The sequence below is a fragment of the Takifugu flavidus genome, chromosome 15, assembly GCF_003711565.1.
Source record: "Takifugu flavidus isolate HTHZ2018 chromosome 15, ASM371156v2, whole genome shotgun sequence".
Lineage (NCBI taxonomy): Eukaryota > Metazoa > Chordata > Actinopteri > Tetraodontiformes > Tetraodontidae > Takifugu > Takifugu flavidus.
Window position 1 is genome coordinate 4,906,938 of NC_079534.1, and position 26,193 is coordinate 4,933,130.

Consider the following 26,193-nt stretch of genomic DNA (forward strand, 5'->3'; position numbering starts at 1 on the left):
TCTGGCAAAATGAAGATAAATAACTTTATTGCCAGTTAAAAAGAGGCCCCAGCAAACATGGTCATAAAAGCATAAGTCAATGAAAAGGAGTCTTCTTTTACATTCTTAGCTTCAAACATTTCTGTCAACACAACAAAACACTGACAACACACGAATAAATGGAATCTAGGGGTTGTGAGGATGCTCTAAACTTTATAGTATAAAGTGACTCGAACGTGTCATCTGTGTGTAATACCACAAACGTCCACCAGGTGGCCCCGCCCCTCACGGTCACATTTAAAACAACAATTCAGATGCGGAAATGACGTAACAACCAAACAACAAACAGAAAACTAGTTTACACGAGTGTGACAGCTTTGACGAGGGTTTCTGGAATTAAAATATCATTTGACTGTTTTTGATGACTAAATTCTACAAAATATGTAGGATAAATGTGAAGCATGAGGCCAAATCTTTGGTTATTTATTGTTATTCTTTGCATGTGGGAGTCTTCTGTGGAGGATTCTGAGTTATGAATGAAGATTTAGGAGAACAAAAAATATAGTTCTGATTCTTTGATTTCAAAAACAGCATTTTCCCTTTGAAAGCAACATTAAGAAACATCTGACTTTTATCAGTCTAATTTTCCCTCCTTTTTGTTATTTTCCCATTTCTCTGCTAAAGTGAGGTCTTCTGAGGGTCACATGTTGTAATGTAAGGTGTTAATCCAGTAAATTATCTGTTAGTTTAGATAAAACCACACCAAAATGCTGCGTTTTAGTCCTGACTGCAGTAAAAGTGGCCCAGCTCTGGAGGTTTCTGGAGCCACGTTCCCAGGCCTCCATCCTGCAGAGCGCTGATGAAGTTCTGCATCATTCTTCGGTACCGTCCAGCAGCCCCCTTCCAGCCAGAATAGGAAGCCTGGGCAGCTCCTGCTCCGTTCAGCTGAGGAGACACGCGGCAAAAGCTGGAATACTGACGAAGACGACAGGAACTGCGCGACACTTCTGTAAATAATTATGACTTTTACGGTCATCAAAGTTTAAAGCGTAGCTGAGCTCAGCATGCATATTTTAATTCACAGTGGAACTGAAACCCTGCTTTTAAACCCTCTTCATTTGAGGTTTTTCCTCATTCAGCCGTTTGTTTTAATTCAATCTGATGGAGGCAAAGTCTCCGTTTGCCTTTCTGGCCCCGACTCACCTGCTGCTGCAGCTGCTGCCAGCGGACGAACAAGGCGAGTCTGCAGAGCCGCGAGGGCTTCCTGGTGTCGGCCCTCCATCCCGTGGAGGTGTTGACCTCCTCCAGACCTCCGTCGCCGTAGCTCCAGTTGGTGCTGATGTTTGGTGACCTTCCTGCTGGCCGAACCTCCCTGCTGCTCAGACCTGAAGTCATTCAAAAAACCCGACCGCTTTCATACTCTCTTTCTCGAGTTTAGGTAAAATACAATGAGAAAATATTGTTGATTGGGGTTAAATCGTCTCTGCCGCCCCCTAGTGGTCACCTGCAGAACAACGCAAATATGCGGTTGTGTGACGTGACACGTGTGTGACAGGAGGCTGAGGCTGCTGCTGTGACTTACAGCCGAGCAGCAGCTGTTGTCGTCGGTATGGAAACAGCTGCTGCCTGACGGGGGCCAGGCGACGGGCCATGGCTCGGCTCAGGTGGCCCGTGTGGCTGAGGGTCCCCACCGTCAGGCTGTGCAGGTACACCGGCTCAATCAGGTGGGACAGGAGCGCCCCCTGCAGGCCGACTACGCTCCACCTGTGAGACAAACGTTTGGATGATAATATGATATCACGCTTTAAGAGGAAATTCTTCCCAGATCTGTCCGATTTTGTCCGGTTCTCACTTTGCCAGTTTGTCCGTGCAGGACATGGAGCCCAGAGGTCTTCCTGGGGCCTCCTCGCTGCCCCTCTGGTCGCCCGTCCGGGCCGTGATCGGCAGCGTGCCCTCGCCGCCGTCCACCTTCACCCTGAGGTGACAGTGGAACTTCCTGCTGGGATCTGAGCCGTCACACAAACAGCAGTTTAAATAAATTCCAGCAGACCTGCGTGGGTCAAAAATATCATCGTTCCTTTGAGAAGCTCTAAAACTTTTTATCTTGTGAGTAATTGTTTTTCTGATGCTGCTACTGAAGTTTTAAAACACCTGCTGACATTCACCATCAGACTCAGCTCATTAAGCTTTCTAATTTGAATAAATTGAGATGTTAGCTTGGCTGTGTTAGCATGTAGGATGAAGGGGAAGGTCGACTTACGCTTTTACCCACAATGCACTGGGATTTCTCTGCTCTTAAACACATTTGACAGATTTTGTTTCACGCGTTTTTCTTCAGAATGCGGCTGCAGTTAAAATATCCGCTCTGATTTTTGCTGCGTTACTTATTCATGTTTTCACAGAGCTCCAGTCTTTTATGGTGGATTTCACCTTTAAAAATAAATGAAAGCGCCTGAGGTGGGATCGAGAAGCGGATAAGAACGGAATTCAAACCTCAAATGACACAAACAGACAATAATTAAATGAGGAGGAGGCAGCGAGAGGGGGAAGGTCTCACGTGCAGCCCGGCTCTCGTACGGACAGTTGAGGCGAGCGTCTCCGCACGGCGACGAGCTGACGAACATGTGGAAGAGGACGCCATCTCGCAGCCTGCAGCCGCCGCCGGTGTTGGGCGTGAAGATGGATTCTTCCTGACAGTCTGCCGGGTCGCTTCAGAGAGGAAAGAGTCCACAGATGGATCAGAACACGAACCGTGGGGTCCCGACAGGGAGCGGCGGTCCTACCGGAGCAGCAGCTCCAGCTGCCAGTAGAGGAAGCGCAGCAGCGCCCTCCGGCTGATGACCTCCGCATGGCAGTCGCTCAGCGTCCCGGCGCGGTCACGGGCGCCGGCCCGGCCCGGACACCTGGTCCCTGTGGCCAGAGAGACCACCCGGGCCGATCGGAGGTCCAACCCTAGAGGAGGATGGACACCATGTCAGGACAGGACCACCCGTCTTCATGGGAGACGGGTGGTCCTGAGAGGAGCTGATGAAAGGTTCATGAGTGAACCATCACACCAGCCCTCAGGACCAGGCTGCTGCCGAGATCCGGCGAGGACGACCGTCCCCTCCCTGGACCCGCGAGTGCTTTGAGGCCTTGGTTCTGGTTCTGGTCATTTCTCCTCCACTCACCTCTGGTCATCACGATCCCAGCCAGGAACCTGTGACGGCCCCGCGAGGCCGAAGCACGACCGTCCGTCAGCTGGCTGTATTTTTCTCTCACCAGATGGAAGATGGATTCTGCAAAGACCTGCAGAAGAACATGTCACATGACCTGAGGTTTGGTGGTGCAGAACCACCGTGGTGTCATTCATCCAAAGTTTGGAGACCAGTTCTGCTCTAGAATCTAAGACCAAAGAGCCCGAAGAGCCCAGACGATAAATGCTGCTGTCAGGAATAAAAGGTGCAGATTTAAGATCTTGGGTGGAGATCAGCAGGCACAAGGTGGCGTGATGAGCGTGTAAACCATTATTCTGCCCTCCACACCACCCCTCCGCTCCTCCCCCAGCTCCTCGGTCTGCTGCCGCTCCTCCTCATCCCTAATGTGCTGTAATAATGTTCATCAGTGCGTTACGCTGTTTGACAGACAGCTCCCACTGGAGAGGAGGCGTCTCCAGATCCACATGTGTGGAAATCCAGGCAACATCAACCCTCATCTCCTGAGACGAGGATTCGACATGAGGGACGATGAATCAGAGTCCAACAGGTCACCAACCAGCTCTCAGGACTCAGGTACAGCTAACACTGATGAAGAGGACATGGAGGAAGACGAGGAGACCCCCATCGTGGCCCAAACATGACGGGTTCCTCAGGAGCCGAGCAGGCGGGAGGGAGTGGATGGTTCAGGTTCAACAACAACATCAACAACAGACAGACCTTCTCACCTGAGGTAGCTGGTTTTTGCTTGTGTTGCCCTGGAGACCCATGATCTTCTTCTGTGGTCCCAGGCCGATGTTGTAAATGGACCCCAGGGCGGCAGCAGCTGCCTGGGCCTTGGCCGCCCTCTTACTGCGCCCACAGCCTTCAAACACCTTCCCCTCCACCCTGACCACCATGATGAACCTCCTCGTGGGCCTCCTGTGAGCTCTGTCCGTCAGGCACGTGTACCTGAGACCAGGCCGCAGCTTGTTGAGCATCACCACAGGACTGCGGGGCCCCAGAAGAGCCCCCGGCTTTTGTCTGGTGGAGGACACCAGCGTGACCCGGACCCGTTGTCCCTGGTTCCAACACTGGTGACTGTCCCCCCACCCTGGGGCCTCGGCCTCTGTGAGGAGCCCTCCTGGATCCTCCTGGTCTGCTGTGAAATCTGTGAAGGTGCTGCTGAGGTTCCCCACGGTGGCGAGAGCCTGCGAGGTGTTTGGGAACTGGATGAAGGACCGCAGGGCCCCTTCTGCCGCCCGCAGCTTCGCCTGCTTCACCGTGGGTCCTCGACCCTCGAAGTGGACGCCGTTGACCTCCACGCCCACGGAGAAGAGCGGGGCGTGCAGCGGGCCGCGGCGCGCCGTGATGTCATATCTCAGCCCGGGTCGGAGCTCGTTCAGGTGCACCAGAGCGTTCTTCTGGGTCACAGCCCAGGCCGAGCTCCTACAGCTGGCCTGGGTCTGGTGGAGCCCCCGATCGGGTCCCTCCTCCTGGTTCCTCTTCACACAGTCTGGACCTTTCTGGAGGAAGACCACCTGGCGGTCCACACTGCTCACACCTGGACAGACCACAAGGATCGGGCTGCTGGAGCTCCTCAGACATTATCGGCGTCAGATTTTCCAAGTGAGAGCGTCTTACTTGAGTCGTCCACGTCCTCGGCCGACGACGCCGGAGCTTCTCGCTCGTTCGCGGGACCGAAGAGGGTTGAAAACAGGTCGTCTTGTCCTGAAAAACAGCAAAACAGTCGGAGGTTCCACCAGCAGGAGGAAGATTCCTGGATCTGAACCGTTTAAAAAACAACTGGAGCCTCGGAAACAACGTTCCTCCATCCAGCCACCATTAATGAGCCTTATTTAATAGAATCATGCAATTAAGCACGGCGCCTGGTGTGTGTGTGTGTGGTGTGTGTGTGTGTGTGTGTGTGTGTGTGTGTGTGTGTGTGTGTGTGACAGCTGTTGGTAATCTCATTAGCCCGGCATAATTAATGAGGAGCGCTTTCATTTGCTCCTGTTGACCGTCGTTCCTCAAGGGCGAAGAAACGTGGCAACATTTGGGAATCTTCTGCTGCTCCGACTGAGGCTGGGACGGAGGGGGGGGGGGGGGGGGGGGTCGAAGCTCTTCGGGAGCAGCTGGTCCCTCACGGTCCTCAGGGTTCTGAAGACAAGGAAAGAACTCTGGGAGAACCGGAAACTCCTGCCTGCATCTTTGGAACAGCTGCTGAAGCTCTGAGCCGGCAGATTTAGAAGCAATCAAGCTAAATGGGCAGAAACCATATTGCTAATGGGGGGGGGGGCATCACTCAGGAGAATTGCCCGGTGACACCGCTCGCTAAGTTTGGCTGCACAATAAAGCCCAATTGAGCCCAAAAGCATCAGATGTAGAAGACAAAGCTCCACAGGAGGCAGCAGCTGTTGGTTGGGGCGTCACAGGACAGACTGTCCACCAGATGGACCCAAATGTCTTTAGTTCCACTGATTTGTTTATTGGTGCAGGACTGGAGGCTTCATGGACAGAAAACCCACCAGTGCTGGGCTCATGCATCCCATAATCCTCCAGGCTTTAGTGGCCTCGTGGCCATGAGAGATGAAGAGAAACTTCAATGTGTCCAGAGGACAGAGACTCGCTCAGGACTGATCCAGGCCGTCCAGGGTGTCTCCACCATGGACGCGGAAGTCCACTCCTCAGATCTTGGATCTCCACGGTTCCTGTGAGAGCAGGAACCACAGGAGGAGGTTCACTCCTCAGATCTTGGATCTCCACGGTTCCTCTGAGAGCAGGAACCACCGGAGGAGGTCCACTCCTCAGATCTTGGATCTCCACGGTTCCTCTGAGAGCAGGAACCACCGGAGGAGGTCCACTCCTCAGATCTTGGATCTCCACGGTTCCTCTGAGAGCAGGAACCACAGGAGGAGGTCCACTCCTCAGATCTTGGATCTCCACGGTTCCTGTGAGAGCAGTCAGGAACCACCGGAGGAGGTCCACTCCTCAGATCTTGGATCTCCACGGTTCCTCTGAGAGCAGGAACCACCGGAGGAGGTCCACTCCTCAGATCTTGGATCTCCACGGTTCCTCTGAGAGCAGTCAGGAACCACCAGAGGAGGTCCACTCCTCAGATCTTGGATCTCCACGGTTCCTCTGAGAGCAGGAACCACCGGAGGAGGTCCACTCCTCAGATCTTGGATCTCCACGGTTCCTCTGAGAGGGTCAGGAACAGCAGGATTTCCAGGGGCCATTAATGGAAGTGGACTAATGCAGCTTGAATAAAAGGCAGTAATCTGCAGCCTTTCGGGATTAGCACGCGCACAATGACCGTTTAATCCCACTGTGATTATGATGACAACAGACTTTTATGGCATCACACGTGTTCAAGCCTCAAATTCCTCAAACTTCAGAAATCGACTTTCTCTCCTTTCTGTTGCGTAACGACAAACTTCGATTCTTTGGTTTCTTCTTTGGATCAGAACTTTGGAACTTTAGGACCGTAAATCTCGTCGGACCGGTACGAATGAGAGAAAGACGGCCGAGCCCTCACCTCCGCCTGTGCACGCCCCCCTCCTCTTCCTCCTCCTCCTCCTCCTCCTCCTGGACCTGCCGTTCTCCTCCCCGTCCACCCGCTCCATTGCTGCAGCTCTCCTCAGGTCCAGAGTCCAGGTTCCCTCCTGGAGGCTGAAGATTCTGAGCGCAGCTCTGATCGACGCACGCTGGCTCCGCCCAGCGGGCAGTGACGTCACGGCGTGGGAGGGGCTTGAGGACGTCTCGAACTGAAGGGATGAAAACCGTCCTTACCTGTGAACCGGTCCGGAACCAGGACCAGGTGAAGTCAGGCATCATTGGAGCACAGAGGCTTCCGGTCACGAGCTGCAGCAGAACTCGCTCGCGCGCAGATCTGGTGGCTGAACCAGGACTTCTGGGTCACGTCTGCTCTTCGGTCCGAACCCCCCACGCACGCACACACACACACACGCGCACACACACACACACACACACACACACACACACTCACAAAATGCCGAAACAACTTTAGAATTCCTGTTGAAGGGGTTTTGCTTTGTGATAATCAAGCCTGACACTGAGTGTGTGTGTGTGTGTGTGTGTGTGTGTGTGTGTGTGTGTGTGTGTGTGTGTGTGTTTTCAGAGTGGAGCTGTGACGTCACCCGGTCACACTCGACTGGAGCGCGTGAGATTCATTATACTGTGAAATCACCATCACACCTTGATGAAGCTGATTAGATTTCATGAATATTTGAAAGTGCTGATGAGATGTTTCCTCCTGGTTCCTGCTGGTTCCTCCTGGTTCCTGCTGGTTCCTGCTGGTTCCTGCTGGTTCCTCCTGGTTCCTGCTGGTTCCTCCTGGTTCCTGCTGGTTCCTCTGAGGCAGAAGGTGAGATCAGATCTCCTCAGTGATTGACTGAGCTGTGCCTTTATCGGCCCTCTCACATCTATAATTACCTGCTCATCAGGCTGATTAGTGATGCGCTGCATTATTATTATTATTATCAATGCAACTGTGAAAATAAGTTAAAACGCAGAAAACTAAAATTAGTTCAATGTTTTCAGGGCGAAACGTTTGTATTGAATTTGTTGTAGAAGCAGAATTGGAGTCAATTTATTTTCATGAGCTACAATAAGATCACACAGTTCTCACAACTCTGGTCATTTAAAGCATTTTTGTTAATAAATGAAAAGATCAGCTAATTTAATATACTTTTATCTCTTTACGATTTTACATAAAGAACCAAATCATAAAAGAAAGTCAGTCATCTCGTGATGTTCGAAACATACGTGTTTAACTTTTATGAGCTTTTCTGAGCTTTTCTGTGCCACAGAATTATTTCTTTATTTTTAATTTAAATTTTCTTTCTTGAAAACGGAGCTGATCTTATTCGGATCAACGGCGCCCTCAAGCGTTCAGGTGGCGCCATTTCAGGGATCATTTTTATTGATTTCAATAATCATTATATTTAAATATCAAACATTTACGTCAAATTTGAATATTATCGGAGAACATCTCAACATACAAAACCCACGATAGCTCCTGGCTGCGCTGTCGCCCGACCCATTCGATACTACATGTCCCAGAATCCTTCACGGCAGTTTTCATTTCCTGTCTGAGGCGATGAGGAAACAGATGATCAGTCGCAGAGGTGCAAACCTGCATGTCTGCATATCGAAACCGTCTTTCGGCTCCTTCTGAACAGCAACAACGCCCCGTTGAGCACCATTCAAAGGTAAAACACACGGAAGAGACTTTAAAACCCTAATTTAAGGGCACAGCTGTAATGGCTGCGTCGCTGCTGTCAAATGAATAAAACGATGCTGTTTATGTCTCCGCGACGCTTTCGGCTTCGGTGTTTCAGCAGCTTTCGTTCAGCAGCTCGTGATTTGCGGGTTGGAAGCAGGACGCTGCTGCTCTGGTGTCGGTGGCTCCGTCCTGCTGCACTTTGCGCTTCCTGCTGCGGCTCCTCATCGCGTCGAGTTCGTGGTGCGTTCAAGCATCATCCAGCAGAAAAGCCTTCCAGCCCCCCCCCGCTGCCATCCTTCAGTCCACCTGGACATTGTTTTGGTGTGATTAGCAGGGAGGCTCCATTTTAGGCAGGGTGGGACATCAGGCGGTTCCGTGTTGCTGTCCGGACCTTTAAAGCCGCTTCCTCCCTCAGCCGTAGTGGGCTCGAGGAGACCGGAAGTGAATCTCCGCCGCAGCGTCTCGTGTTCAGGGCCACAGATTCAACATTGTGACCGTGTGTGTGTGTGTGTGTGTTGCTAATGCTGACCGCGGCGTCCCCCCCCCCCACCGTAGACGTGCACTGAGGACTCTCCGTCTCTTCCTGCAGATGCAGTGATGGCAGAGCGAGTCCTCCCTCCCCCCAGGAGCCAGCTCCCCTGAACCCAGCACCAGCCCCCCTCTGTGGGCCCCCAGGGGCCGGAGCCATGGCCAGCCACGGCGGCAGCAGCCCCGAGCCCAGGCTGGCAGGGGTGGGGTCCTTCAACGCCGCCTCCGTCTACGCCAGGGTGGAGTCGTATGAAGCCGGGCAGAAAAAGTGCATCTCGGACGTGAGGAGGACCTTCTGCCTCTTTGTGACCTTTGACCTCTTGTTCGTCACGATGCTCTGGATCATAGAGCTCAATGTAAGATGTGTGTGTGTGTGTGTGTGTTCGCTTCGCTCCGGTTTGTGCAACAGCTTCCACACTTTCGGGGACCCTGGCGTCCCCGTTGAGGCCTGACCAGAGGTCGTGACCCCGTCCCGTGAAAGAGGAAGTGGTTATTTTTGGCTCTGCAGAACTTTGGGCCTGACCGACCGGTTGGACCTGCACTGCTGCTCTCCTCTCTGAGTCGGAGCAGCTCCGTCTTGGCACGGTTACGGTCACACGTCAGGAACATCGACGGCGCTTTCACCTGCCACCAGACCAGAAACAGGAAGTGACCTCATCTGGGTCTCCTGGAGAGTAAAAGCAGCGCTGGGAACTTTTAATCTTTGCTTTTTTAATGTCCCTCCTCTTTTTAAGCAGGATATTGTAACACGGGTTGAGTGTTGAACCCGTTTGTGTGCCTTCGTATCGACACGTTGCTTCAGTTTGTTCTGGGATTCTGGACCTTGACACCCATAAATTAAACTTTAACTTTTTATAGGAAGTGAATCAGCATTTAACATCCGAACCAGCTTCTCTGTTCCCTTTTTTCTTGTTTTCATCCTCAGTTCCTCGGACAGGCCGTGTCTCAACTGTGGGGTTTTTCTGTGATTCCGTGAAGAATCAAATCCAGATTACAGGAAGAACAAACCGTAAAGTCCAGTTTTGATTCCTCCGGTCAGCAGCCGTGACGGAGAGTTTGGTTTCTGAGGTTGATCACATTATCGAGGGAGGCTGGTGCCTCAGGGGAGGGGCTGAACCCTCAGGGTCATGGGAAAGGTCAAAAGCTCCGGAGCATCAGGAGTATTTGAGGGTTTTAGGCCGCTGGTGCTGCTAAAGCTGAGCGGACCCACGTGTCCCCATCTGTCTCTCACTTCCATGGACCAGCTGGTGCCAGCAGGTTCTGGGATGGCGCTCACGAAGTTTCTTTTGTCCCACCCGGACCCCCACAGGACCCATTTACAGCCGGATTGTGAGAGTTTCTCCACTTTTAGTGTGTTGGAGGGAAACAGTTGCTGGTTGATGTGAGCAGCAGAAGTGTCCTCACAAATATAGACGTAATTAAAGAGAAGCACGCAACCAGGAGGCATTTGGGCACCTGAAGTTTCTTCTTCTGTCACTTCTTCCTGCGTCTGTGGTGTCGCAGGTTAACGGTGGGATTCAGCAGCAGCTGGAGAGGGAAGTTCTGCACTACGACTACCACGCCTCCTTCTTTGACATCTTTGTAAGCGTTTGATGCAGCGAGACCATCTCACCGTCACATTGACCCGGCCGCTGGACCCTTCCAGTCTTATTCTGCTCCTGTTCTTCTCCTCCCACAGCTGCTGGCAGTCTTCAGGTTCGCCGCTCTCATCCTGGCCTACGCCGTCTGTAAGCTGCGCCACTGGTGGGCCATCGCCGTAAGTCTCAGATGCACAGAGCCCCCCTGAGACCAGAATTCCCAACGGAAATCTGGAATTCTTTAATAAACACACTAATCATGAACATGGGTGAAGGGTGCATGTGTCCTCTGTTGCAGATCACCACCGCAGTCTGCTGTGCGTTCCTCATCATCAAAGTCATTTTATCGAAGGTGAGTCACGTGATGCACCGGGGAGTGACGTCACCCCGGGGAAACCTGGGCTCTGTCTCCCCCTGCTGCTCAGTATCGGAACTGCACCCGTGTAGATTTTGAATTAAAGTACGTGCACCCGTATTTGTGTGCGTGTAGCTGCTAACTCAGGGGGCTTTTGGGTACCTGCTGCCCATCATCTCCTTCGTGTTGGCCTGGATCGAAACGTGGCTGCTCGACTTCAAAGTTCTGCCTCAGGAGAACGAGGATGAGTACAGTGAGTCTTTACTGATTAGTGCCGTTATTACTGATCATATTAGGACACTTTGAATGATTTTATCAGCAAATTATTGTTGCATTACTCACATTGTTGACTTATTAAATATTGTAAAGCTATTTCACCAGCGTCGCTCATTTAAAATCTGATATTTGTCTTGTAGGATTTTTGTACTTTTATTTTGAAGGGTCACCGGAGATGAGTGACAGGAAGTGGGTGTCTGGTGGGGGTGTCTAATTTCACCTGCGTGGTTTGTCTTGCAGGGCATTTGTCCATCGCGGAACAGGCGGCGCGAGCTCCTCTGTTGTATCCCGGTCCGGTGTCTGACGGACAGTTCTACTCTCCCCCAGAGTCCGTGGCAGGTCAGTGGCGTGTCGCCATGGCAACGGCAGTGCGCCGAACTCGTCTTAACGCTCTGCCTTTTTTCAGACTCTGATGAGGAGCTGGATGACAAGCACGATCCAGAGAAAGGCTTGATCCAGCGGGTGACCTAGCAGGTGCCAGGACGTGGCTCAGCTCAGACTGGACCGGGTCACACGGCCGTGCTCCTCTTCCTCAGAGCTCCTCTTCCTCAGAGCTCCTCTTCCTCAGAGCTCCTCTCCTGGAGACGAAGGCCCCCCCCCCCCCCCTGCTGGGCCGAGGGAACGTTTCTGCCTTACTCTTTCTGCCGCTGCGACTCGGGGCTCGGCACTTTCGGCCTCCTGCATGTCCACTGAAAGGTTCTGCTCCACTGAGCCCGGTTCTGCTCCCTGATCTCAGAACTTTGGTTGATTTATTTTGAAGGAAATGTTTAAGTCTCATAATCCAGTTTTCAGTTCTCTTTATGGTAAATTTGTGTTTTTTATTTCCACACGGGTTGGTTTAAGAAAATAAGCTGGATTTTAGCTACAACAGCACGTTGGTCCCGATCTGGACTCGCCTCACACGTTACCATGGCAATTCGTGTGGTTGTGAGACATCAGCCTTAAAATCCAGATATCTACTGTTAATTACTGTAGGTGCTAATGCTAATGCTAATGAATGTGCCCTGGTCACAGCAGGGTGACCTGCTGGTGGCTGTTAGCATGCTAATTCCACAGGCTCGTGTCCCGAACAGGAGTGAATCAGCTGTTGACTGGATCCGGTTCAACAAGTCCGGACTCTCCAGCATCCTGACTTTGAATCTCAACCAGTTCAAGCTGCTTCACTTTTAAGGAACCAAGTTTGCTGCGTTATTAATGTTTTAAAGGCGCCTAAAGTCAGCCAATATTTGCTGTCAACCTTAACGAGTTTTAAACACGATTGTAGTTTGGGAAGATCCGGATGGATGAAGTTTAAATTCCCGTTTTCACGCATGTCATGAAAACAGACGTTTGATTTTATGCATTTTGTGTCTGTTCAATAGAATTCACGTCAAATCTGGGCTTTTTGTCTTTTTTCTCTAAAAACCACTTTACCAAATGCTCGTTTTGGTTGTGATGTTTGTACCACGCTCATCCGTGAAGGTTACCATGGTTACACGCGAGGAAGCGACACGCTGACCCCTCTAAAGTGGGCGTCAAGGATCAGGTGTGATCGAGCCACAGCAGAAAGACACGAAGCTGCTCCCGGAATCATTTTATTAGTCGTTTTTTCATCCACGTTTTCAATGACAGACGTCGAGAATTCAGGACACCTGTGAACAACAGTGAGTCTACAAGTCTCCACCTGAACGGGTCCGCCGGGCCCAAACACAGCCGGTTCTGGTCGAAGCAGGAGAAATGGCTGCTTCAGGTGTGACGCCGCGCCCGGACACCTGGACGCCGCCTAGCGTGAAACCTCGCGATGCTAACGTGAGACTCCGGGTGACCTGCGTGTCCAGAGCTGCAACTTCCCGTTTCCAGGGGAATTTAAGCAGATGAAGGTGGCGACGGATTCTCCCGTGAAGAAGGTGGAAGAGAGCAGCAGAGGTGAAGAGCAGAGCTCCGCCCACACCTGGCGTGGGCGGAGCTCTGTGTGACGAAGGTGAGTTAATGTGTGCACGGACGAGAACAAATAAACCGTGTAGATAAAAGCCGACGAGACGTGACCTTGCCGACCTTTCTGAGCCCTTAAAGTTACTTAACGAGTAGTTTGACAGCCGCTCCGTTCACTGACCTCCAGGAACTGGATCCAGAACCAGAACCATCACAATGATTATTCCTTCTTCACCTAATGAACACAACGTTTAAGCCTGTTTCTCTAAAAAAATCAATCACATCAAAGAAATCACTGCGTGATCAATGTTGCTCAGGAAAACCTGAAATTTACATCAAATTTCTGATGTTTTTGGATAATTTTCACAATCAAGATCAAAGAGGTCCTCAGTTCAAATGAATTATTAAATGATTGTTCCTTTAAACCTGATTAAATGGTTTTAGAAGGATTAAAAAGAGGTTTGTCCAAAATGTTCCTGGTTCAAAGAGTGGAAAATAAAAACATTCAGATCTGGAATTTATCTTTAAAAAAGATTAAATAATTAAAACCTTTAAACATTACCTGCGTGATAAATTGTGCAAACTAATTCTTAATTTAGAGTCGAATGACTGTCCAGCATGTGGGTGCAGTACCGCGGGAGGCCTGCGGGGGTCGCCACCGGACCTGACCGCTGACCCAGAAACATCAGCGGGTCTCGAACACAGAACCATCAGAATCCGCCTCCCTGCGGGGCCTCAGAGGGTCCAACCAGGAACCTCGATCGAGCTCTAGCTCTTCTCAAGCTACCTGTTCAGGTAAATACTAATTTAACTTTTTAAAGAGAGGATGATGAGGAGGATGATGATGATGATGATGAGGATGATGAGGAGGATGATGATGAGGATGATGATGATGATGATGATGATGATGATGAGGATGATGATGGTTGAGTTCTGTCCCTGATTGGACCCACATCTTCAGTGATGGCATTTAAATATTCTTTCATTCTTTTGACTGTTGGTTCTGTTCAAGATCATCGAAACGCATCACAAACGGACCAAAAAACACAAAAACCTGTTGCTGGATTTTGTGTTTAGAGGTTCTGGTTCTGAGGTCGCGGGTCGTTATCAGTTGATCCGCATTTCTGAAGACTCGGATCCACCTGAAGGTCTTTGGATCGTGGACCACGTGAGCTGAGGACGGCTCGTCGGCCTCTCAGAACCGGCGTGTGGACGGGACCAGAGTCCAGCATCTAGCAGCACCACTGGGACCCGGAGTGAGTGACGACCACGTTGTGACCTCACTGACCCGGACCCCTCACTGACCCGGGACCCCTCACTGACCCGGGACGCCCTCACTGACCCGGGACGCCCTCACTGACCCGGGACCCCTCAGAACCGACCCAGCAGCGGGTCACTAATCAGGCGGTGGGGGGGGGCGGGTGTATGGATGGATTATCCAGAACCGGCCAAAGCCGAACAATCCAACGTCCAGCGGAATAATGCGTCATTGTGTCGGGGAGCGACCGCGGCCTCCGTCACGCAGGAATGTGCCCTGCTAAGCTCCGCCCACTGACCTGTGGTCCCGCCGGCTTTATTCGCGGGTTTTAGCCCCTCTGAAATAAAAACCTCTACGAAAGCAAAGAAGAGACGTTTGACCTTATTTTCCAGGGAGCGCCGTTGCATCATTTCCTGTCCTCGGCATTTAAACGTCCTCTGTCTCGTTTGGACGCACAATTAGGAGGAAAATTCAGTGAAAACGGAGCAGATAGAAACTGCTGATGGGTCCAGCACAAATGGTTCCTTTTGATGACGTCCTCCGACCCCTGCAAAAAGGTTCCGTGGAGCTTTGATGTTGCGGTTTCCTCCCGTCACGTCTCCGACACAAGACTGCGGATAAATCTACAAATCAGCGTTGAGCGGCTAAAATAAATAGAAAGGAAAGTCCTGCGTGATTATTCACTAACTTCAGTGTTTAAGACCAAAGAAGGTTCCTGGGGACCTTGGAACGTCCCTGTCTTTAGCGCCCCCCAGTGGACATTTGCCCGCACGTCTTTGATGACGTGAAACAACCTGATTTAAACGTTTGATGGACGAAAGGAGGAAAACAGCCGATGAGGGACAACTGGGGTGGACAGAAGGCACGTGTTGCCGGGGTGGGGGGCGGGTGGGGGCAGGTAGGGGGCAGTGGGGGCAGTGGAGGCAGGTGGGGGGCAGTGGGGGCAGGTGGGGGCAGGTGGGGGCAGGTAGGGGGCAGGTGGGGGCAGGTAGGGGGCAGGTGGGGGCAGGTGGGGGCAGGTAGGGGGCAGTGGAGGCAGGTGGGGGGCAGTGGGGGCAGGTAGGGGGCAGGTGGGGGCAGGTAGGGGGCAGTGGAGGCAGGTGGGGGGCAGTGGGGGCAGGTGGGGGCAGGTGGGGGCCAGTGGGGGGCAGGTGGGGGGCAGTGGAGGCAGGTGGGGGCAGGTGGGGGCAGGTGGGTTTGTGAGCATAAACTACCTCCCTCCTGTAACCAGTCACTCGCCGCGGTCCCATCGTGGAGCTGGACGACATCCAGCCGATGGTCCCGACGCCGAGAAAACGTCCAGCGGACGACAGCGGGCTCAACACGCCACCTGTGGCGCCGCCGGCTCTTGGATGAATGTCAGGTCCGCCTCCTCTTCCAGGACTCAGGCTCTGACTGAAACCTGCTCCAGGGACTGGGCCTGCGAGGCGGCGGCGGCCGTGGCGGCGGCGGCGGTGGGAGGGGTCGTCCCTTTGAGTTCGTTTCCCGGGCAACTCTGGGTGCTGACGCCGCGGTTGAGGGCCCCGGCCCGCGGCGGGCCGTTGGCGGGCAGAGCGCCGGGGTCCGTCCGCGGGATGTTCACGGGGCAGGAGCGCGTGCGGGCGTGGCCCTTGTGGCCCCCCGGGTGGCAGACGAGGCTGCCCACCGTGTCGACGGGCGACAGGTGGCGTTTGAGCCAGCGCTCCACGCGCTCCTCCTTGTACTTGATGGAGTACCAGGTGAGGAAGATGAAGAGGAAGCCGAGGAACTTGAGGCTGGCGGCGAGGCCGAAGTAGACGAAGCGCAGCGAGGTGACGTCGTACTCCCAGCAGGAGCCGTGCACGCCGCAGTCCTGCTGCCACAGCATGCACGTGGTGTCGATGACGGCGCCGAAGTAGATGGGCGTCGGGATGTAGGCTGAGAGCAGAGAGAGAGGAGACAGAGAAGCCCGCCCCGACTCAGTAAACAACAACAGTAAACAACTGTAAACAACCGCCACCATTGGAGGAAACCCAGACGGAAGGTTCTGGAGGTTCTGCCGCTCACCGAGGGTCCGCAGGAGGACGAACTGCATCCCCAGAGCGAACGGCCGCTCCTGCTCGGCGACGGACCTGCGGGGTCACAGCCGTTAGGTGCAGCCTGACATTATGGGATGTTTCTGGTGCCTCACGCACCTGAGCGTGACGATGATGGCGGAGGGCTGGGCGCACGCCGTGATCAGCGTGACGATGAAGAGGAAGACCAGGAAGGGGATGAGGGTGCTGCAGGTGCGGTCGCACTTCCCCGCCACCGCGTGGCCGTTCTCGTTCAGGTACGTCTTGACGATGACCAGCTGCAGCTGGTTGCCGCCCTGCCCCCCCGAGGACGGCGTGATGACCTGCCGGCTCTGCACGCAGGCGCAGTCCGAGTAGTTCCGGATCTGCGGAGCGACCCGGGATCAAGCGTTAAGTCTGGGATCGTCTGCATACCTGAGGGGCCACGGTGGGGGGGTGGGGGGGAGGGGGTGAGGGGGGGTGAGGGGGTGAGGGGGGGGTGAGGGGGTGAGGGGGTGGGGGGGGGGGCGCCTCACCCCGCTGCTGTCGTTGGCCACGCCGCTGCACCCGGCCAGGCAGGGGTTGAAGTAGGTGATGCCGTCAGAACCACAGACCGGAGCGTACTCGTGGATCCTGCAGCCACAGTTCACGTTGCAGCCGCCCGTCAGGTTCCGCTGGGTCATGGTGAGAGTCGGCCTGCAGGAGACACGGGACCGGATCAGAACCTCTGGGACGGACAGACACCGAACCCAGGTCTGGTGCCTCCGGGGGGGGGGAGGAGGGGGAGAGAAGGGGGGGAGGAGGAGGGGATGAAGGGATGAACAGAGGAGGAGGGGGAGGGAGTGGAGGAGGAGGAGGAAGAGGAGGAGGAGGGGGAGGGGATGAAGGGATGAACAGAGGACAGGAAGGACTAAAGACCAGGTGGTCCAAACATCCTGTTTCCTTCCAAACTAAAGCAGATGTATCCACAGGTGGCCACGCCCAGGGAGGAGGGGCTTCCTCCCTCTTGGGCTCTGCTGGCCCCGCCCCCTCACCCAGTGGTGTATGGGATGTTGATCCCTCCCAGGTTGATGCTCTCGCAGCCCACGATGAAGAGCGTGGAGAAGCAGAGCAGCGACACGCCGCTGCAGATCATGGCCAGCTTGGCCGACTCACGGGCGCCCAGCTTCAGCTTCTTGATGATGTAGCCGCCCAGGACGATGCCCACGCCGGCGCTGGGCACGATGATCACACCTGAGGGCGAGAAGGGCGAGAAGGGCGCGCATTAGACCCACCCACGCACGCCACAGCAGGACGGGGGGCGGCTCAGACCCCAGACTGGACCTTCAGACGGTTCTGCTGAACTCAGTCAGCTCTTTGGTAAGGAGAACATCTGAGGAGAGGCTGAAGGAGCGGGGTGGTGTGTGTGTGTGAGTGAGTGGTGTGTGAGTGTGTGAGCGTGTGTGTTGTGTGTGGTGTGTGTGTGTGGTGTGTGTGAGTGTGTGTTGTGTGAGTGTTGTGTGGTGTGTGTGGTGTGTGTGATGTGTGGTGTTGTGTGTGTGTGTGTGTGTGAGTGTGTGAGTGTGTGTGTGTGTGTGTGTGTGTGAGTATGAGTGTGTGTGTGTGGGCTGAAGCTGCTCCTCCACAGGCTGTTTCCTGCCTGTCCAGGAGCAGCTTCTCCAGCTCCTCCAGCTCCTCCAGCTCCGCCCACGTCTCCGCCACGTCCCCGCCCATCCCCACCTGTGTAGATGCTGGCGCTGGAGGCCGGGATGCCGAACTGAGACTCGATGAACTTGGGGATGAAGGTGATGAAGGCGGTTACGATGGCGCTCTCGGCCGTGTAGGAGAGGCTGACGAACAGGAAGGTGATGTTGCTGAGAATCCTCACGGCAGCTTTGGGCAGATCTGAGAGGGAGCAGAGGGACGTTATCTCCTAACATCTGGTCCTCAACATCTGCAGCCTCTGAGGGAGCTGACCTCATTAAAAACCACCTCGTTTGGAAGCATCACTGAAACACAAGAGCGGCAGAAGATGAGACCCCACCTTTGATGTCCTTCCCAAAGCCCATGGAGGAGGTGACCGGCTGGCTCTTGTTGTTGCTCTTCTCCTTCAGAACGTCGTCGTCACTCGACATGTCGTCCAGGCTCAGCTTTTTCCTCCTCTTCTTCTTCTTGTGTCGGGGCGGAAGCTTCTTGGGGAAGGTGAACATGGGGAAGATGACCAGCAGCATGGCGAAGGCGCAGAGCAGGAAGCCGCTCCACCTGCAGGAGGACAGGAGGAGGTGAGAGGAGCCTCTCAGGAGCCTCTGAGGAACCTCTGAGGAGCCTTTGAGGAGCCTCTGAGGAGCCTCTGAGGAGCCTTTGAGGAGCCTTTGAGGAGCCTCTGAGGAGCCTTGAGGAGCCTCTGAGGAGCCTCTGAGGAACCTCTGAGGAGCCTCTGAGGAGCCTCTGAGGAACCTCTGAGGAGCCTCTGAGGAGCCTCTGAGGAACCTTTGAGGAGCCTTTGAGGAGCCTCTGAGGAGCCTCTGAGGAACCTCTGAGGAGCCTTTGAGGAGCCTCTGAGGAACCTCTGAGGAGCCTTTGAGGAGCCTCTGAGGAGCCTTTGAGGAGCCTCTGAGGAGCCTCTGAGGAGCCTTTGAGGAGCCTCTGAGGAACCTCTGAGGAGCCTCTGAGGAGCCTCTGAGGAACCTCTGAGGAGCCTTTGAGGAGCCTCTGAGGAGCCTCTGAGGAACCTCTGAGGAGCCTCTGAGGAACCTTCCTGCCCCCCCGTCCTCTTCCTGCCATCATCACCTGGAATCCTGCGGCTGACTCAGCAGCTGAGGGGCTCAGCGGTCCCATCGCGGACTCTCAGCACCTCTCACATAAAGTATTTTAAGGTACATTTATGACTCACTGATGTTGCCACGGCAACCTTCATCTGAGGAGCGCGGAGACACAAACGTTTAGTCATTCCTGAAACCCGTTCCGGACGCAGCGACCCATCATCTTCCTGGTCTTGACGACATCATCACATCGAACCGGGACCTGAGCTGAGCTGGTGGGGCCCCAGACCCCCTGCTGGCCCCCAGACCCCCTGCTGGCCCCAGACTTCCTGCTGGACCCCAGACCTCCTGCTGGCCCCCAGACCTCCTGCTGGCCCCGACTTCCTGCTGGACCCCAGACTTCCTGCTGGCCCCAGACCCCCTGCTGGCCCCCAGACCTCCTGCTGAGCCCCAGTTACCGTGGAAACGAGCCTTTCTATAGGTTTGCTATTTAAACCGCGTCCCACAGCGGCGTTAGTTAAGACTTCTCACCAGTTGCCGATGAATCTGGGGTCGCTCTGGTCGATGGTGACGACGGTCTTGGGGTCAACGTAAAAGCCGATGAGGACCCCTCCCAGCAGGTACCCAGCAGCCGGTCCCAGTGCTCCCATTACGTACATGATGGCTGCGGAGCGAAGAAGAGGAGGAAGATTAAAAGTGCTCAACTTGCGTAACCAGCCGAGTCGAACTAATCGCCGCTGGAGCCGGGCACAAAAGAGCGTGTGTGCGGGTCACCTGACCCGTCAGGTCACGTGACCCAGTAATCGGGCACCTTTCCTGCTCCCGAGAATCAGATTTCTCCAATTAGAGGGAATTTAAACCTTTAAGTCTTTGGCCGGAGTTGAAAGGAAGTGCAACTCAACGCCGGAGCAGCAGGAACGTCTCGCCGTCCTGGGAACCTGCTCTGGGTTCAGGTCCGTCAGGACCTCAGAGTCCGTCTCGCCTCCGCTCTTACGTCACCTCGCCAGAGCCGGGATGATACAGCACCGGGATCGAGGACTTTCCTGGCACCATCGGGAATAATCCCTGATGTAGCGGGAGGAGAGGGAACACCCCCGTTACGCAACACCAGGCCGACCATCCACGCCGGGCCGAGGAGCGTCGGCGCCGGGCCGAGGAGCGTCGGCGCCGGGCCGGGGAGCGTCGGCGCCGGAGAGGCCAGAAAAAAGGGGAAAGATGGGGAACAACGAGGAGAGAAGAGAGGGAGGAAGAGAGGGAGGAAGAGGAGGAGCAGATGAGCGGAACAAGCCGCCGAAACAGGAAGTTGTTCCACTGCTGACCGGGAGGGAAAAGTCACGTGATCGGGGTGATTCCCAGGTCCAGACAGGCGGCCGGAGCTGAGGCCGGGACGGGGGGCGCATCATTGTGGTCCACAACCAGGGAGACACAATGAATTGTGGAATGGAGGCGTTTCCATGGCAACCTGCTGACACAGCGCTGCCCAAGTCCTGAACCGGCTGCAGCTTCACATCTTTACGCCCACGTTTCTGTCCTAAACTGGTTCTAACAGAAGCAAAAGAACAAAAGTCAACAGGAACCACAGGGTGGACCTGGGTCCTGACCCCATGACCTGCTGGTTCTGCCTGACAGGAGCAACTAAACACAATCGGACCTGACCCACAAACGCAAATGACTCAGTTTCAGAAGCAGCAGAAAGAAAACCTGCGTATTTCTGCTGCTGATTCAGACCAGGAGCCCCAATTTAAGCACCCAAGAGGTTCTGGACCAGGAAGTCTGCAGTCCGATCCTGCCACCATAGAACCAGAACCACCGTGCCCCTCTAACAGCCCCTGACTCCTGATGAACACGGAGCCGCCCGCAGCAGCCAATCACAGCCTCTCTTATCGGGGTTACGGAGCCACGCTGTGCTGAATTATTCCCACGGACGTCTGCTGCCCCCGCGGGCGCCGCCGCGTATGAGCGGCGCCGCCGCGTATGATGGCCGACCCGGAGCGGCGCCACCGCGTATGTCGGCCGACCCGGAGCGGCGCCGGCGCGTATGATGGCCGACCCGGAGCGGCGCCGCCCTCCTGGGACTTTAAGATTCATCAGCTCTGACTAGAGGACAGTGGTGCTGAAACCGTCCCACCACGGTCCTCCTCCTTCGGGGTACTGGACCCGGCTCCCGACAGCGGTTCCTGCTGAGTCCTCTCGTCCTCTGAAGACATGATCCGTCTCCTCTCGTGTTCTGCTGCTAACATAATAAGCTAAGTAGGCTGAGCAGCGTAAGAGTCCTGTGAGAGGGCAGTAAGCTCTTTGTGCTCGCTCTCAGATCTCAGATCTATTAAATCTGCAGAAACCAACGTCCTACAGGACCTCAAGGCCCGTAGGACATTGGACCAGGACGCAGGTTTCTAAAGACTCCTGATACCTTTAGTCTCTCCCTCATTAGCATGACCGCGCGTTAGCATCATAGCAAACCGCAGCTTTCTGATTCTACGTGTGAAAGGGAGCGAGGAGACGTCACGGTGCCGACGGTTGTGCTGGAACTGGCGCGCGTTGATGCAGTTTGGGCCGAACAAGTGTTGGTTCTGGTCCTGCTGGGTTCTGGGGGTCAGCACACACACACGCACACGTCTCATCACGCTCTTACCCAGGTACAGCGACGCGTTCTCCTTCTTCACGTTGTCGTCCAGGTACGTGGGTCCCAGGGTGTAGATGGGCGTGGAGCCCATGCCCACCAGGATCTGGGCAACGACGAACAGGGCCACGTACAGGTTGTGCTCGTTCCCCTCCTGGTCCCGGGGACAGGAGGCGATGTCCACGTGGTCCTTACCGCTGGCGTTGCTGTTCATGCACAGGCCCTCGTTGGCCGAGGAGGAGTTCACTTCCTGGATCTGGTACGGGGGCGAGATGAAGTGAGGTAAGGAGAAGAGGCCGGCGCCGACGGCGATGAACACGCCCCCGACAGCCAGCCAGCGAGGCCTCTGGCCCCGCCCACCGAAGTAGCTGATGAAGACCACCACCAGGAGGCTCCCGATGTCGAAGCAGCTGACGAGGAGGCCCGACTCGGAGCTCCTCAGGCTGTACCTCTTCTCGATGGTGGTGATGACGCTGCTGAGGTAGCCCGACACCATGAGCGACTGGATGAAGGTCAGGTAGCACATGCAGAACAGGAAGCAGCGCGAGTCCTGCAGGATGAGGCTGAGGTACTTCTTGCTGGGCAGACGGATCTGAGCCAGCCTGGAGGAGAACAGGCTGGGGGGCTTCCTCCGGGCCAGGACTTTGTTCCTGCGCAGCTCCGTGTTCTCCATGTAGGAGCCGGGCCGGCTCAGTGCCGACTTGCCTGGCTTGGCCAGGTAGTTGGTTCTCGTCGGGGCTTCTACCTGATACGACTCCGGCTTGGCAGGAAGTTGGATGAATTCGGCGCTCTCTTCGGCCACGATTGACTGGGCAGAACCGGCCAGTAAGGTTTCCTCCTGAGGCGCCTCCTCGCTTAGAACTGGCAAACTTTTCGATTTGAAAGCGGCGGAATCCTCCTGCTCGCTGGAAAAGCCGTCCTCCTTCTGGAGGGACTCGGACAACTCGGCTTCCTCGTGGTCAGCCATGACCTCCGCTCAAGCCCGCCTCCCTACAGGGGTCACAAGATTAAACAACCTCGGTTCCGAGCCCGTCATGCACGGAGACGCGGTTCAGGATCTGCTGCCCACTGCATGTATTATTGAGAGGAACATGTCCTCCCACAGCGAGGCCCAAAAACAGCAACAATGTCAGAGTCCACTCACACTTTCGGCAGCAGCCTCCGGATTCTCTTATCTGGCCGTCAACATTTGCCTTCTGCGCCCTAATCTGGGGGTGGGGGCTGGCCGAGGCCTTCCGAGGCTGACCGGCACCGTTCCTGGGCCAGGTTCCCTGCAGACTCAGAACATTTCCAGCCGGTGGCTTCTTTCAACAGGACGCTGCAGCTCTGCGGATGGCGGCGTGGAAATGAAGCTGCCCGGCATCCCCGACGCCCTCAGCGAGGACTCCGCACGCTCACAATGTCATTTTCCGGCGGGTATCCAGAGGATGAGAGCCCTTCTGCTCCAAACTCCTCCTCCAGCCGGAGTCAAGGGCATCACCCCCTCCTCCGATGTCGTCGCCGCACCAGCTGTCCCCCCCGGCGGGCGAGATGGGCGAAAAGGTGGCGATTGGAACCTGGTCGTCGGAGGCGGAAAAAGCCCCGAACGAGGAGACGCGCCGGTGGGGAGAGAAGTGCGAGCTGAGCTGCGACGCTGCCGCAGAAACACCGCAGTGCTTCCGCAGCTCCGGCCGCTGTGGAGACAAACAGCCGCGTCAAGCTGCGCTTTTAACGGCCGCCGCACCGGAAGTCAGCGGTCGCCGAACACGCCTTGGGTCCGCAACTCGCTTTATGTTGTTTCTATTTGACCTGCACGTTCCAGTCTACGTATGACGCGATGCCCTTTACAAACGGGACCTTTCGGGTTCTTATAGTCGCAAAATTAGTACTGCGGTTTCTCGAAGCTTTACTCTGAAAGGTACGGGCGGAAGTCATGTTTGCTGAGTGCAGATTACAACCAAACCCATGTTGTTGTTGTTACAGCAAATCGAGAATTTGTTCATTAATAAAATAGCGACAACAATAATTATAATATTTAACAAACCTGAAAGTCGAAAGCGGAAACATTTTATTTTTTTAGGTATTTTTTTTAACTTCAAAGTTAATATTCACTATATAGGGCAGTTATACAGATATATTCTGTTATATTTAGATGCAGATTTGTATATTAATCAGATATATTCGATATTACCTTCTGAAAATAAAAAGCATGCAATGGCGTCACAAGTTTGGTGGCGTTCATGCGTAAAGAGCGACCCCTGGCGGAGACGCTGGTAACTACAGACAACTGCGGAGGCCCGAGCACGGACCTGTCTTATTTAAACCAAAAACTCACAATCGTGTATTATTTAACATAAACTTACACAAATACCCCTGGATGTCTGTGATATTCAATATTTAAAGTGTTTTTTACTACCTACTGTGGTTTAAAAGGAGTTTCTGGACCTTCAGGACCTGCAGGACCGGGCCACATGTGCCTGGACCTGACACCTATGCGGTGATGTTTGATTCTCTGTGCACATTTCTCAGTGGCGGACCTGTAATGGGGCAGTGATGAGTCAGGCCTGAGGCACCCTGCTGGGCTTCTGGGAAGCTTTTATTCAGCAATGAGTCGGTGTGACAGCAGGAATACCAGGAGACGGTGATCACAGCTGAGAACAAAGCCTAAAACCGGAGTTTGTTCTTCTATAAAAGCCGACCCGACGCCGGCTCATCACGCCCAAACACAAACACTTGGCTCTAGCACGGCTAACCGTTAGCAGCAAGGAGAACAGTCGTCACAGGTTTTGCTCATTTCGTGGCTCGAATGCAGCCGATCGCATTCAGACCCTCAGACATTTGCTGCCTTATTCTCACGTCCTGAATGTTTGAGCTCCTTGAAGGTCAGAACCTGCAAGTCCTCAGAGGAAATGTCTGAAGGTCTAAATGTGGCCCCGGACCGCGTGGTCGTCTGGGGCTCGGCGCCGGCGCCCACGCTCAGCACGCCCACTCCGCCATCCTCTCGGGCCGGGCGGACTGACAGGTGCTGGGGGGGGTGAAGACGTTGGGGTCGCTGATGCCGAGCTGGAGGTTGAAGAAGCGGGTGGAGGTGGTGACGCTGCTGTTCCTGGTGTAGGTCTCCTGCACCGGGTAACAGTCCTTCAGGGTGTAGACGCCCACCCAGGTCTCATCTGGGGAGACACACGCTCGCTTCAGCCTCTGGACGGAAACAAACGCGCTAAAACTGGAGAACTCAGACTCACGCTGGCGTGCCGGCTTCCTGTCCGACCACTCCTGAGCCTCCACGTTGTCCCCGGGGCCCCCGATGATGTACTGGTCCTCAAAGGTGGAGTTATCTGGGATGTCGAACGGATCCCAGGCCTCCGTCAGAGCGATCTTCGAGCAGTCTTTGGTCTTCTGGTCGATCTGGAACATCACCATGCTCTGGTACAAGTAGATGTACTCAAAGTACCTGGAGGGGGCGGAGACAAGAGCGCTAATGGGAGGGGCTTAAAGCGATGGGAAAACTATTATTCTGGACAGTTAGCTCACACGTTAGCCAGCTTTTAGCTTTAGCAATTATTAAAACACGACCAGATCGGTCCAGTTCACACTGGACTCCACATGAATGCACCCAACAAACTGATAATCAGAGTTTATTCTGCAGCGACTGGTTCGGAAGCACCAATCAGAGCGGCTCTGCGGGACTCGTCCCCGCAGCCGGGGGGAAGGGGGTCTGTTCGGGTCTCAAGTTTCAACTACGCCCGCCAAGAACCTTCGTCTGAGAGCAGCCAAAGGCGTCTCCTGCCCCCGGAGCCCTTCGCTGTGGTTCTTGTGGGTTCTACATCAGAGAGTTAAACCACCTTACTTCTGACACGGGGTGTGTTTCTTGTGGTTCTGCAGGACTCGGATCCTCTGGTTCAGGCCGTCGTAAGAGACAATAGCTCGTTGGTTCCTCCCGGTACTGTGGTCGTACTGCACCCACCTCCCCTCCCACTCCTGCGGGGCCAGGCACGGCTGGCCTTCCCGCACCGACGCGCCCATCCGGCGGGGCCGAGGACCGACGCTCCGGCGGCGGCCACGAACACGAACATCAGTGGATGCATGTCTGCAGCAGCGGATCCGTGCGTGAGCGCAACTGCTGGGATTTGGCGTCGTGGCGCCTCCTGCTGCCGATGGCGCAACCGCTTCACGGCTTCCGGTGGGGGCTTTCAGAATAAAAGCGTCCTGCTGCCGATGGCGCAACCGCTTCACGGCTTCCGGTGGGGGCTTTCAGAATAAAAGCCTCCTGCCGCCGATGGCGTAACAACTTCACGGCTTCCGGTGGAGGCTTTCAGTATTATTAAACATTTTAAATAAAGCCCAGTAATGTTTTTAAAGGGATGTGAACATTGCTAATATTTTACTGCAGATCGTTGTGATCTACAGGGGAGACCAAAAGAGCTAAACTAATGTTTATTTCCTCCAGGTGTTGGACTGTTTATATAGATCTGAATCTATAACTAGGTTATTGCCACTCCGGTTGCAGTTCCGTGTCTGGCCAACAGGGGGACACGT

At 54.6% G+C, this 26,193-nt stretch overlaps 4 protein-coding genes and 1 long non-coding RNA gene across 9 annotated transcripts; 2 read left to right on the plus strand and 3 right to left on the minus strand.

The window, feature by feature from the left end:
* Positions 1-10: 10 nt before the first annotated feature.
* Positions 11-8,326, minus strand: LOC130539499 (double-stranded RNA-specific editase B2-like). 4 transcript variants are annotated; one of them, XM_057057866.1, is made up of 12 exons: positions 8,186-8,326; positions 7,371-7,527; positions 6,691-6,919; positions 4,797-4,883; positions 3,902-4,716; positions 3,150-3,267; positions 2,763-2,931; positions 2,537-2,688; positions 1,832-1,985; positions 1,562-1,743; positions 1,183-1,364; positions 11-924 (listed from the first exon to the last, which is right to left on the minus strand). In XM_057057866.1, the coding sequence occupies exons 3-12, from the start codon at positions 6,776-6,778 to the stop codon at positions 757-759; spliced, it is 2,115 nt and encodes a 704-aa protein (XP_056913846.1). In that variant the 5' UTR covers positions 6,779-6,919; positions 7,371-7,527; positions 8,186-8,326; the 3' UTR covers positions 11-756. The 4 variants fall into 4 exon arrangements, with proteins under 4 accessions (XP_056913846.1, XP_056913845.1, XP_056913844.1 ...); XM_057057865.1 differs by having other exon boundaries at positions 8,177-8,314; XM_057057864.1 differs by lacking the exons at positions 7,371-7,527; positions 8,186-8,326 and adding an exon at positions 7,064-7,147 and having other exon boundaries at positions 6,691-7,002.
* Positions 6,972-7,910, plus strand: LOC130539505 (uncharacterized). The gene is made up of 2 exons (XR_008954157.1): positions 6,972-7,086; positions 7,294-7,910. It is a non-coding gene; the product is annotated as an uncharacterized LOC130539505 (long non-coding RNA).
* On the plus strand, positions 8,220-12,553 carry stard3nl (STARD3 N-terminal like). Of its 2 annotated transcripts, XR_008954156.1 has the most exons (9): positions 8,220-8,386; positions 8,990-9,284; positions 10,432-10,509; positions 10,607-10,684; positions 10,804-10,857; positions 10,996-11,113; positions 11,377-11,475; positions 11,543-11,690; positions 11,723-12,553. XR_008954156.1 is itself a non-coding variant. In XM_057057876.1 (8 exons), the coding sequence occupies exons 2-8, from the start codon at positions 9,087-9,089 to the stop codon at positions 11,605-11,607; spliced, it is 690 nt and encodes a 229-aa protein (XP_056913856.1). In that variant the 5' UTR covers positions 8,220-8,386; positions 8,990-9,086; the 3' UTR covers positions 11,608-12,553. The 2 variants fall into 2 exon arrangements, 1 of the variants encoding a protein (XP_056913856.1); XM_057057876.1 differs by having other exon boundaries at positions 11,543-12,553.
* A 2,925-nt stretch (positions 12,554-15,478) lies between these two features.
* slco5a1a (solute carrier organic anion transporter family member 5A1a) lies at positions 15,479-23,950 on the minus strand. The gene is made up of 10 exons (XM_057056693.1): positions 22,823-23,950; positions 21,691-22,668; positions 19,590-19,722; positions 18,341-18,558; positions 18,037-18,201; positions 17,352-17,550; positions 16,854-17,013; positions 16,459-16,703; positions 16,331-16,395; positions 15,479-16,201 (listed from the first exon to the last, which is right to left on the minus strand). Exons 2-10 carry the CDS (start codon positions 22,643-22,645, stop codon positions 15,690-15,692), a joined length of 2,652 nt encoding a protein of 883 aa, XP_056912673.1. The 5' UTR covers positions 22,646-22,668; positions 22,823-23,950; the 3' UTR covers positions 15,479-15,689.
* A 285-nt stretch (positions 23,951-24,235) lies between these two features.
* Positions 24,236-25,811, minus strand: epdr1 (ependymin related 1). Its single transcript, XM_057056702.1, is given in 4 exon segments — positions 24,236-24,827; positions 24,900-25,108; positions 25,505-25,688; positions 25,691-25,811. Coding segments are annotated over 4 exon segments (639 nt in total). The 5' UTR covers positions 25,743-25,811; the 3' UTR covers positions 24,236-24,633.
* Positions 25,812-26,193: the final 382 nt, after the last annotated feature.